The 13,728-nt window shown below is 44.3% G+C and overlaps 1 protein-coding gene and 1 pseudogene across 1 annotated transcript; one reads left to right on the forward strand and one right to left on the reverse strand.

Annotated features, from left to right (window-relative positions):
- Positions 1-7,445: 7,445 nt before the first annotated feature.
- LOC136522109 (acyl-[acyl-carrier-protein] desaturase 4, chloroplastic-like) lies at positions 7,446-9,030 on the forward strand. The gene has a single exon (XM_066515895.1). The coding sequence runs from the start codon at positions 7,497-7,499 to the stop codon at positions 8,721-8,723; it is 1,227 nt and encodes a 408-aa protein (XP_066371992.1). The 5' UTR covers positions 7,446-7,496; the 3' UTR covers positions 8,724-9,030.
- A 2,479-nt stretch (positions 9,031-11,509) lies between these two features.
- Positions 11,510-13,471, reverse strand: LOC136521741 (F-box protein At4g09920-like; annotated as a pseudogene).
- Between the last annotated feature and the right edge of the window lie 257 nt (positions 13,472-13,728).

Raw genomic sequence — 13,728 nt, forward strand, 5'->3', positions numbered from 1 at the left:
TAGGAAATGTGTCACTGCCAACAAGAATTATTTAGCTGTGATAAAGAACACGATTGAGCCTGCAATTGTGGGCTTAATCCTAGAGTGTGACACGGTCATCGAGTACCTTGATAGAATAAAGAGTCAGTTCACTGGCTCTTCAAAGACATATGCTACCCAGCTAATAAAGCAGCTGGTGACAGAGTGTTACTCTAATAATGATGGCATAAGAGAGCTCACAATGCGTCGTCGAAATTATGGCACTATTGTTTAGGCCATATTTCAAGAGAGAGAATAGAAAGACTAGTTAAGAATAATATTCTTCCTCCATTAGAGCTCTCAGAATGCATAAAAGGAAAGTATGTAAAGAAAGATGGCAAACGAAGCGCGGGAATTTTATAGATTATTCGCACAGACATCTGTGGTCATTTTCCTGTAAAGAGTGTGGATGGTTATGATTCGTTCATAACATTCACAAATGATTACTCCCATTATGGCTACATTTATCCAATCAAAGAAAGAACAGAAGCATTGGATAAATTTAAGATATTAAAGATTAAGATAGTCAGGTCTGACCGTGGGGAGTACTACGGTCGTCATACCCTAAAAGAATGGCATAGTAGCCCAGTATTCTACACCAGGCGAACCTCAGTAGAATAGAGTAGCTAAAAGAATCAATCGTACCCTGATGGATATGGTGGGTAGTATGATAAGTTACTCCACCTTATAGTTAAGCCTATGGATGGAGGCGTTAAAAACCGCCATTCATATTCTCAATAGAGTATCAAGAAAGTCGGTGCCAAAAAACACCGTATGAGTTGTGGACAGAAAAAGTACCCTCACTAAACCACTTGCGTGTGTGGGGGGGAGCCTTGCTGAGGCTAAAGTATTTAACCCAAATATTAGGAAGTTAGATCCCAAAACAGTAAGTTGCCATTTGTTTGGCTACCTAGAAAAGTCAAAAGTTTATCCAGAGAGACATATAAAGTTTGTGGAAATGAGACACGCTATCTTCCTAGAGGATGAATTGATGAGGGGGAGCATGGTAGCTCAAGAAATTGACCTTGAAGTGAAGCGGGTGTATGCGCCCACTCCAATGATTCATGAGCCATTTTTCTCACTACATGTTGTCGCTGCACCGATAGTGCTAGATACTATGGTGCCAGCACCTGTTGTTATCCCACCTGTGGCAACAATGAATGACGGTGAGGAACCTATTCTTTAGGATCCTATAGAACCTATTGCCACACATGAGGGGGAGCAACAACAGCCTCAAACAGAAGATGTGCCAAATGTGAAGGCCCCTAGAAGGTCTCAAAGAGTTAGAAAATCAGCTATTCCTGCTGATTATGAAGTGTACAACACTGAGGAATTTCAAATGGAGGATGATCCCACCTCATTTGAAGAAGCCATGAGAAGTGATCATTCATCAAAGTGGCTTGAGGCCATGGAAGATGAAATAAAATCAATGAATGTCAATAAAGTTTGGGACTTTGAAATAATTCCTAAAGGAGCCAAAATAGTAGGCTGTAAATGGGTCTACAAAACAAAAACTTGACTCTCAAGGGAATATAGAGAGATATAAAGCGTGACTTATGGCAAAAGGCTTTATGCAAAAAGAAGGGATTGATTACAATGAGACCTTTTCTCCAGTCTCATGTAAAGTTTCCTTCAGAATCATAATGGCATTAATGGCATATTACGATTTAGAATTACATCAGATGGATGTAAAGACGACATTTCTCAACAGAAACTTGGAGGAAAATGTTTACGTGACACAACTGAAAGGTTTTGTCATGGAAGGAAAAGAACGAATGGGATGTCGCCTAAAGAAATTCATTTATGGATTAAAATAAGCTTCAAGACAGTGTACTTGAAGTTTGATCAGACAATAAAGGATTTTGGGTTTTAAAGAGAATATAGAGGACAATTATGTCTATGCAAAGTTTAAGAATGGGAAGTTTATCTTCCTTGTCCTGTATGTGGATGATATCTTACTTGCTAGTAGTGATGTCAGTCTACTACAGGAGACAAAGAAGTTTTGTCCTCAAAACTTGATATGAAAGATCTTGGTGAAGTCTCGTTTGTTCTAGGGACCAAGATTCACCGAGATAGAAGAAAAGAGGTATTAGGACTGTCACAAAAGGCATACATAGAAAGAATCTTAAAGAAATTTAGTATGCACAAATGTAGTCTCTCACCTGCTCCTATAGTCAAGGGCGACAGATATGGGGATTTTCAATGCCCCAGGAACCAATATGAGCTCAATCAAATGAAAGTGGTTACATATGCTTCAGCTGTCGGAAGCTTACAATATGCTCAAGTATGTACGCGCCCTGACTTGGCATTTGTTACCGGGTTACTTGGCAGATTGCAGAGCAATTCTAGAACAGAATAATGAAATTAGTAAAGAAAGTCTTGCATTATTTGCAAGGAACGAAAGGCCTCATGATAACGTATAGAAGATCTGATTCACTCCACATAGTGGGAAATTCAGATTCTGATTATGCGAGAGATGATAGAAAATCCACGACGGGATAGTATTCACTCTCGAAAAGGGGAGCTATTTCATGGAAAAGCTCAAATGCAAACCGTTACTATATCGTCCACAATGTATGATAGTTTGTAGTGTGATATGAGGCCACGGGGCAGGTGAACTGACTAAAGAAGTTCATACCCGATTTGAAGGTGTTTGACGACATCTATAGACCACTTAAGTTATACTGTGATTATAATCTGGTAGTACAGTATGCTCACAACATAAGTCAAGTGGTGCTGCCAAACACATTGACATAGAGTATTATATTGTGATAGATAAAGTTCAGGATCAAGTCATAAGTCTTGAGCATATAAGTACAGAAAAGATGCTCGCGGATTCGCTTATAAAAGGCTTACCACCCATGGTGTTCAGAGAACATGGTGTTCAGAGAACATGTAGCTAGCATGGGTTTAAGGGAAAGCCTAAAATTCCTGGACAAAAGAAGGCCCAAAGATAAGTATCTATTTCATAACAGAGTAGTGAGTTGTAGCTGTTAAATCTATCGGCAATAGACCGTGACGATGAGACATGCTCTATGCGCTAATCTGTAATGGAATGAACAAAAGTAAATGATATGAAATTAAAAGATGGAATGAGATCAAGGGGGAGAATGTTAGTTGATCTCCACCAATAGGCCCAACGACCTATTGGGCCCTTGCCTCTGCGCCCTGATCGGGGGCGCCCAACCCTAATAGGTTGGTGGGCCCCTGTCGCACAGCACATATAAAAATAGGTGGTGATCATGGCTCGAGTAACGAGATTAGTCTGAGCCACCATGATCCCACCGATAGAAAGCCCAACCCTAATAGTGTGCTGCCAGCGACGGGATGCCCCACCACACCGTCGTCGCCTCTGCAGGGTCTCCACCGGTCCACTGGATCACCACCTCGCCTCCTCACCACCGTGCCGAGCACCGGCATCCGTGAGGCGGCATCCAGGGCAAACTTGGCGTCTACGTTGCTGCGGCCCAACTACGCTAAGGTGAGGAGCCTTACCCGGATCTACGGTTACACAGAAAGGTACACCACGATCCTAACACACATGACTCCATGTCATGTCTCATGTGCAATAAGCTTCTTCATCATCACATGTGTGAGCTTTGCAACATCTCCGAGCCATTTTCACCTTCATGGCATATGTTGCACACACACATGTAACTGTGGACTAATCACCTGTGTATCTCACATAAACACAATTAGTCTACATAGGTTGTCACTCAATTATCAAAACTAAACAAGGACCTTTCAGCTTGGATATGGGCTGGGTATAATAAGAAGACAACTAATCCATGACGAACTCAAATGTCAATCTATGACGGTTTAATTTGGGCGAACAAATATACGATGCAGGATACATGACGTTTTTTCATCGTGGTGAGCTATCTGTGACGTATTTTTGCTTATGAGTGACCAAAGTAACCCGTGACGTATAAGGGTATTTTGTTTAGGGCGGTACCACTGCGCTCGTCGTCCAATAAAACGCCATGGCGGTGCATGTGGCTAGCTAGGAGTATTGCTTGGTTGAATGTTGATCGACAACGACAACTTAGCAACTACCCCTGCTGTTCGCTCATGAAATCAAATTATGACGCATGCATGCATGTGGATCGATGTGGCGGCACTGCACTGTAGCTGTGCAGCATGCTGGTATAGAAGAAAAGTGAACCCCGACTTTGAGATGACCGGCCTGTTCGCTGGTTGGTTTCTGGGCTGGTTTGAGCTGGCTGGTGATGATTTGTTGTGAAAGAAAAATACTGTTGGATGACTGATTTGGGCTGGCTGAAATCAACGAGCGAACAGGGTGGACGATGTGTCATAGAAAAGTTTATTGTGAACAATGTGTCGTATGAAAGTACTCCTATATATTACTACCTCCTATCCTATCTACACCATACATTGCTAGCTCATGATATGGGCTTAGCGTCCACCGTTCCTTCAATTCTCAACGCTGCAGGGTTGCATGCACCAGTCACCATGCATGTATACGTACTCTCTGTCACTCTGCAGGCTACACCATACTCTCTACTAGCTATAACCAGGAGAGGAGCGAAGCAGCAGACGACGTGCTGTACAAACAGCTGTTGCAAGTGCAGCGAGCTCAGTTACTGCGACAACGTTATTCATTTTTAGCCAAAAATAGACAGAATATCCAGCAGTGCTGCTACAGCACTCGTACTGAAGCCAAGAACATGCGCGTGTATAAATGAGAGTACTGCAGCAGCGACGTTAGTTTGGACGCATTTAAAACGTTGGGCCAGCACGCAGCAGTACTAAGGGAATGTAATTAAGCACTACACATGCATATGGGGCAAATTATGGGAGACACGAGCTACTCCGTACTCCACACCACATGCATGTCAGAGTCAGCCTCAGAGAAGCGGATTGGAAAACTCATCTCCACGTTTAGATTTCACGGTGATTGCACGATCCAGCTTTTGCAATCTCTGATGGCATCCAAATGCTCCAGCTTTTATCACAACTTTTACAACCCCACAATCCAGCAGCTTGTAGATAGATAAAAGACAAAAATGCCATTGCTATTTTCAGGATGTTACCCTGTTTGCCATCACCACCACGGTGGGGCCACATTGTCATACTTGTTTCCCTAAGATGGGCGTCGGGGCGCTGAGCCAGATATAGGTCGGTCACAGCAGCTTCTACAATTAATCCACGATCCAAACGATCACTTATTGCAGCTTCTAAACTTTTACTATCTAAATTCTGCAATCTACAAGGACCCAACACACGGCCATATAGTTTCGAAACTAATCTTCTATGATCCAGACTTTTATGAGGATGAGCAATCCGTGAGATTATCATTTAAATAAGTCGTTTAGTTCTCCAAGGGGGCTTTTCATCCCTGGGTAAACTAAGATATGGCCCCCTCGATCAGTTTGTTTTCTTTAATAGTGGCAGTATATGTCGGGTGAGTGTTTTAAAAATGTAGGAGTGTTTTGTCTTTTTTCTATTGTAACGGTGGGCAATTTTGTTTTTCTTGTCTTCTAATTAAATGATTAATTGAACGTGGAGGTGTTTTTTACAATGATTTTCAACAAACTTACCAATATAAAGTGGAGGTTGCGCCCACCACACAATATATAGTAACAACACGCATACGTCATCTAGCTAGCTAATTGATCTAACTCATTAGCTACTTCATTATTACGATACTCCCTCACTCCCTAAATAAATAAATTCTTAGAATCCGTGCAAGTCAAACTATCTTAAGTTTGACCCACTTTATAGGAAAGAGTAACAACATCTATGACATAAAATGAGTACATTATAAAAATATATTCTATGATATATCTAATGGTAATAATTTGATGTCATAAATCTTGGCGGGTTCTTCTAACAATTCGGTCAAAGTTTAAAAAAATGACTTAAGACAACTCTAGAAATCTATTTACTCAGGAGTATATTAAAATGACGCATACTGTTCGGTTGGTTATAAGTTGCCACACCTCTTGCAAACGTTTGTCTACCATGTGGCTAGCAGTTCTGCTAGCAACACCTTAGGCAAGGTTTAGCTAAGAAATGAGTGGCAAAGCTAAAAATATGCATGGCACTAAAAACACGACCCGGAACAAACAACAGCCACAAAAGATGCGGTAAAGTTTGGCAAACTGTGGTAATCAACTAGACATATACCATGCATTTTTTTCTCATAGTGACATACAAGCATATCTGCAATTTGATATGGAGGGAAGCAAGTTTTTAGAATTTCCTCTGATTTATGTGGATAGAACAATTTGTTTAATTAATAAAATTCTCATCCTACACTACTAACAAAACCATTTTATGAGACGAGTGCTTTTGATTTAAATAGACACTAAAAAACTTCAAATTGAAAACTTGTCAACAACAAACATATAGACTAGCTAGATTGGTCACTACAACTTTGGTATTAGCCATGTGAACATTTAAGGTCGTTTAGGAATTCTAAGCTAAATTTGATGAATTGAACGTGGAGGTGAGTTTTACAATGATTTTCCAACAAACTTACCAATATAAAGTGGAGGTTGTGCCCAAAATACAACAGTAAGAACACGCATACGTCATCTAGCTAATTGAGCTAACTCATTACCTACTTCATTGCTATATTAAGATGACGCATATTATTCGGTTGGTTATAAGTTGCCACGCCTCTTGCAAACGTTTGTCTAACATGTGGCTAGCAATTTTGCTAGCAACACCTTAGGCAAGGTTTAGCTAAGAAATGAGTGGCAAAGCTAAAAATATGCATGGCATACTCAAAACTACGACCCGGAACAAACAACAGCCACAAAAAAATGCGGTAAAGTGGCAAGCCATGGTAATCAACCAGACATATACCATGCATTTTTTTTCTCGTAGTAAGTGACATACAAGCATATCTCTGCAATTTGATATGGAGGCAAGCAAATTTTTTAGAACTTCCTCTGATTTATGTGGACAGCTAGAACAACTTGTTTAATTAATAAAAGATTCTCGTCCCATGCACAGCTGCAAACATCATATTTGATTGGGCCCATCCGAACCTGCATCTATTTCTCAATAGTACTTTTTTCAAATCCAATTTATCTCGCTCTCCATATGCAAAACTTTTTTCCGCTCTACACTATCAATTCTACAAAACCAGTCTTTTCCTTTAGCAACTCTAGGACATGTCCTATACAATCCAGTCCTTTCCTTTAGCAACTCTAGGACATGTCCTATACCCCTCCATAAGGGTGTCATATACGTACGCAAGAAAAAAAACCCAGCATCGTCAATGGGCTAGATCACCATCATCATTTGGATAATATTAGGATTCTGATTTTAGTTTGTAGCATCAATGGTGACGCGCATTGCCGGTCTCACCGGTCGCCACGGATCGATATCAATTCTCAGTACCTCCCTGGCTCCTGGCTCCATATATACATACGTCCATGTGCAGTCGGGTCGAGCAAAACGATAGCAAACTCAGCACTTCAGCAGTGATCAGATAGGGAGTGACCATGCCGGGGCTCATGACGATCATGGCACTGGCAGCATCGCCGCCCATGTCGGTGAGGCGATGTTTCTGCAGCAGCAGCAAGAAGATGAGCGGTAGTACGGTGTCGCTGGTAAAGAAGCTTTCTTCTTCGCAAGCACATCTCCTCGGCCGCAGCTGGGCTCTGGCAGCGACGGTGGCCACCGCGGCAGCAACTGCCTTTCATGTTGATGAGCAGGAAGAGATGATGATGCTGCGCCTGTCGGAGGAAGGGTGGGTGGACGAGCATATTCTGCCGCTGCTCACCCCCGTTGAGGAGGCCTGGCAGCCGGCCGACCTGCTGCCCTCCTTCGCCGGCTCGGCCGACGAGCAGCGGAGCCAGGTGGCGGAGCTCCAGGCCCGCGCGGCCGGCGTGCCCGACGACCTCCTCGTCTGCCTCGTGGGCAACATGGTCACGGAGGAGGGCCTGCCCGCCTACATGTCCATGGCCAACCGCGTGGCTGGCGGCTGCGACGCCACCGGCTGCGACGACCACGGCTGGGCGCGCTGGCTGCGCGGCTGGACCGCCGAGGAGAACCGCCACGGCGACCTGCTCAACCGCTACCTCTACCTGTGCGGCCGCGTGGACATGCGGCGGGTGGAGACGACGGTGCACCACCTCCTCGGCCGCGGCATGCGCGCCATGCTGCGCCCCTCCAGCGCGTACCACAGCCTCATCTACGGCTCCTTCCAGGAGCGCGCCACCTTCGTCTCCCACGCCCGCACCGCCAGGCAAGCGCGCCTCCACGGAGACGCCTGCCTCGCCAAGCTCTGCGGCGTCATCGCGGCCGACGAGAGGCGCCACGAGGCCGCCTACACGAGGGCCGCCGCCAGGGCCTTCGAGGACGACCCGGACGGCATGGTTCGGGCGCTCGCCGCCGTGATGCGCGCCAAGGTCACAATGCCCGGCGAGCTCATGGACGACGGCCGCGACGAGCGCCTCTTCGATCACTTCTCGGCGGTTGCGCAGCGCTCGGGGGTGTACATGGCGGCGGACTACGCCGACATGGTGGAGCACTTCGTGCGCAGGTGGAAGGTGGCGGAGCTCGGCGGTGGCCTGTCCGGCGAGGGGCGGCGCGCGCAGGACTACGTGTGCGGGCTGCCCCGCAAGATCCGCAGGATGGAGGAGCTGGCTCACGACCGTGCCGCCCAAATGGGGGCCCAGTCGGTTTGCTTCAGTTGGGTGTTCGATAGGCCCGTCCGCATCCACTGATCAGCTAGCCTCTTCCAAAGTGAGGTTAGAGGCCCATTTGTCACTGATCAACTGAACAGGGCCTCGACTACTTCAACCTATTTGTTTCTAAAAAAAAAAACCCTACTTCAACCTATTGTATTTCCCCTAAATAAAAAACTTCTCGCTGCTTCTAAGCATTAGATTAGAGTAACAATGAACCATAATAAATATATCCTAGTACAAGTAAGCCTGGCTGCATTTGTATTCTGTTTACCACTACTATATATCTGAAATGTTGTTTCTTATATAATTATTATATAATATGTGCATTGTTTATAATCCTAAATATTCCTTTGCTGAATGGAACTTACAAGGATTACTACTCTATACATGGTTATCAACATCCGTTGATTCTGCGATTCATTAATTCAATATTAGTTAAAACATACCAATAGAATTTCAGTCACTGAACTCTGCCTTCACCCAATTTGAGCATAAAACTGTAAGGCCTTGTTTGGATGCGCATGTATTCATCTCAATCCACATGTATCGAAGTGGATTGGAGTGGAATTGAACTAAGTTCCATTCAATTCCACTTCACTCCACTCCAACACATGTGGATTGAAGTAGATACATATGCATCTAAACAAGGCCTAATATGAAATGATGCTAATGTAGACACAAGCACACGCAAATTGACTGCAAAGGCAGGCCCGATCAACTTCGTTTTCTTTTGTATTCTGTGTCCCGTGCTACTAGTGACTATAGCTCGGTAGTTGACAGTCCTGGAGCATGACAGAGTAGTGTACCCAAAGCCATCAAATAGTGAAATTAACTAGTTAAAACAAATTTTGTAGGTTAGCTGGGACCATGTCCAACCTTGGCCATAAATAAGCTCCTGCTGCACATGTGCTGCCATGCATGGCATTTGATATCCATTTATTGAGAATAACACAGGATAAACCCCACAGTTCACCTCTATTGAGAATAACAAGGCAGACAGAGAACCACATTCTCAACCAAAGCACCATACACCTCCAGGATTACGCCTAGCAACCACATGTAAGATAGGACTGGGCACAAATAGCTCACATCCATGGTACTATGGTAGCTTATTTGTAAATCATGTATACGGTAGTAAGGCCGGGGCATGAAAAACAAACCCAAAAACTCAAACCCACTAACCTTCCATAATAATAGCTCATGTTCCCCAGCTCATGTACCATTTGACTTGCTGACACATCAGGCCATCAGCCATGCACAAGCACAATGCCCAGACGGCCAGACAACAAAGAAGGCAGCCACTCCTCCTAGTGGCAAGACAAGATAAGCAAGATGAAATGGCGTCATGAGTAGAATTCCCTCATCAACCAGACACCATATAAACAGCTAAAACATGCGAGCACGTAAAACAAAAGTCCATGGTATCACTAGCCTTCATCCATAGTAGTGAGAGGGGTCCCATTTAAATCAGAAAGCAAAGCACCAACCAACAGGAACCGAAAGGGGCAAAACCTTGAAAAATTGAGATGAAATTGTGCCACCCTGAATGCATAAATAAATGCAGCACTATATGAAGACTAGAAATAGGAAAATTTTCATTATTTCCAATTAAAACTGAGATGTTCTCACCTGAAAAAAAAAGAGAGAAAAGAAACAATGATCTTTGATTTTTCTACCCACTTTCATACTTACAGTACAAGGTAAAATTGAATGATGGAAGCATATTCAATCTCCCATGCACTACGATTTATTTCAGGTAGAAATCTCATTTCTTGCTTAGGTCCATAGTGAAGGGATTAGCATTTATAAATCATGAAAATTACTGATAAAAAAAGAATTGTGTTACTAAGTTACTTCTCTATTTCACAATCCATAGAAGTCACAACAAACAACTAAATTCATCACTAGCAGCATTGCACTTTGCCACTTTGTATATATTTTTTTAAATGATCAGCAGCACTTTGTATATCAATAGGCAACTTCCTGAGTATTACCATATCGAAAAATGGAAACAAGACTAAGTCATGTAAATAAGCACAGACCTCCCCACTTAGATGCAATCTGATACCTCAAGGTAACAAATAAACAAGGAAGATGACTGACAACATATAACAACATCGATTATTAATTGTTAAATATGATATAAAGCAGCTTCAATTCATAGGGATAATATGTCAAATACAAGATGCAAGTGGTATCAGGACATGAAAGCAAGCACATACAGGATAACATGCATTTTAACTTTGCTTGTAGTAATTTTGAAGAAAGAAATTAAAAATGCAACCATGTTTTTTCATATATTATCTATATAAGAGCTACCACCAAAAGGATAGTGCCCAGATAGTCTGATATTACTATCCAAAGGGCTCTGACTCGACTGTTGACTGACAACTATAGTAGCTTGATGTAGGCCCCATGAAAAAAAACATTGACAACAGAATTCTGTATCCAAGTTTGCTTCTCTAGTTCACACTCCATGGCAATCATAACAGATAATTAAATCCATCACTATCAGCATGCACTCTGTTTATCAATCAGCATACTTCCTGAAAGTTACCATATCAAAAAATATATGTTGGCAACAAGACTAGAGGTCATGTAAGTAAGCGCAGACCTCTTCACTTTGATTCAATCTGATACCTCAAAAGTAAAATATCAACAAGGAAGATAACCGATAACTTATAACATATTCATTTTTTTTCTGGTCCACAACTTAACTCATCTTCCTTTGGGTTGCGGAAGATAATATGAAGCTGCAGAGCTGTTCTGATTCATCATCATAACGATAATGTCAAATACATCATGCAAGTGGTGCCAGGACAGCAAAGCAAGAGTATACTGGAAAACCATGCATTTTTAATATTTTGCTAGGAGTAATATTCAAGAAAGATATTAAGGTGACAATGTTGGTTTCTTATCATTTTCTCAGTAAGAACTACAACCAAAATGGTAATGTCCTGATACTCTGGTATTACGATCCATAGGGCTCTGACTCGACTAGTGACTGAACTATGACTCAATAAAGGCCTCATGATATGGCTGGGTTGCTGCATTGTCAGACGTAGTCAACATTATCTTGCCATTGACCAAAGCTTCTTTGAGAAGCGAAAGTTCCGCTTCTGGTGCACCGGGCAAATCCACTGGAGTGACATTGCGAGAAACTATTAACAGTTTCTGCAGAGAGCTAGCTTTCCTCAACAGAAAACTCACTAGCTGCACCTCGGTGGGGATCCAGTTGAAGTTCATGACCTTTACCATGACGAGGTTGTTTAAGCCATCTTCCGGTGGCTCTTCCCGCACCTGATCAATACAACCTTCCATGGGCTTACATCTATATGCCGGGAGCTACACAGAAGAACCATAGTCAAAAACGCGGATGACTATGAAGAAAAAGAAATTACAAAGGCATTGACTGTGTTAACCTGCACAAAGAGCCTCTCCAGATTAGGACATTGGAAGATCTTGAGGAACAGATACAAGTTGGAAAGGTTGACAGCTTTCATTTCAAACATGAGTAGGTGTAGCTCTTTCAAACTGTGTAAGTTGAAATTGGGCAACTGGGCACTGGCTCCATCGGCTGACAAGACAGATGCACCCTGAAATAAAAGGTATGGTTAGGATAAAAAAACCAAGATTTTTGTTTCATATCTATCAAGCAACTAAACGTTACTCCTAAGTGACAAGAAGACCAGAAATAATAAACAAGATTAAATACGGAGAAAGTACCATGAGGGCTTTGTAACAGATGGTGAGAACGTTGAGGCTGGTAAATCCTTCTGGAGAGATTTCCTCAAGTTATCCATATTCCATTCTTTCATCGGTTCTGAGTCAAATAACTGAATATAAAGATCAGAAAGCGTGGCATCGCGTGGAATGGATAAAGGCAAGTTGGAGAAGCGGCCCTTGTAGTGGAAGGAGCGCAGGCTAGGAACACGCACGAAGTCCAGACTGGTGATCCTATCACAGCCAGCGATTGCAAGACTCCTCAGGTTCGGTGGTAGCCTGTCGAACTCCCAACCGTAACCGTTACAGCGGCAGCTGCGCAGATCGAGAGTGAGGAGGTTGGGGCACAGCGCCATCATTTTTTTGAAAGCCTTCGGGCGAAAGGAGACCGATTCCAGCCGGATGACCTCTAGAGCGTGGAATGACCGGGCGCCCTTGTGGAACATGCTGGAGACGCTGATGTGGCAGAGCGAGAGGCACGCAAGGGCCAGGCTCAACAGCGGCAGGTGAAAGTTGAGCTCGCCCGCGACCAGGCTCTTGCGCGTCGTCTCCACGTGGAGGTCCTCGACGCCGCACTCGGCGGCGTAGTCGAGAAAGCGCCGGAACTCCGAAGCCTTGAGAGTGGAGATTCCAACGTTGAGGGAGAAGCGGTCGAGTCGGCGGCGCGGCTGCGGCTCGCGCGCCAGCGCGTCCAGCTCTCGCCGCGGATCGTCGCGGGAGCGGAGGTGCACCTCGAGGGAGGCGCGATGCGCCCACCGGCCCCTCCACAGGTCGCGCCACCCGCGAGCGAGCGCCCCCGTGCGGATGGCGTCTTTGAGAGGGAGGTGCGTCAGGACGCGCAGCCGCAGCTCGTCCGGCAGCGCCGAGATGCGGTCCAACGGGATCGCATCCGAACCCTCCGCCTCGCACTGGTCATCCAGCCCATCCACCTTTTGCCTCTTCGATCCGCAGCTGCCGCCGCCGCCCGAGTTGATGGCCATTTCCCGCTCGTCCCCAATTTGGGGAATACCCCACCCTACCTCTCCCTCTCCCCGTCCAATCACCTACCCATTTGAGATGAAACCAACGCGCCGCCGCTGGGCGTTGCGTGCGAACTGCGAGGTTAAAGAAAACGAGTTGGGCCATACAGGGCCGAAACGTGGACGCTCAAGCAGACCGTGCTGCCACAGTTTTGGGCTCTTGGCCAATGCGTAAGCCATGTACTTATACAGGCAAACTTTTATTTTATTTTACTCTCCGTTTAAGAAAACTACTTTTGTTTCCTATAATAAGGGTCTGTTTGAAATGCGGGATTTTTTCTCCATTCCTACGTTTTTAC

The sequence above is a fragment of the Miscanthus floridulus genome, chromosome 18 (assembly GCF_019320115.1).
Source record: "Miscanthus floridulus cultivar M001 chromosome 18, ASM1932011v1, whole genome shotgun sequence".
Classification (NCBI taxonomy): domain Eukaryota; kingdom Viridiplantae; phylum Streptophyta; class Magnoliopsida; order Poales; family Poaceae; genus Miscanthus; species Miscanthus floridulus.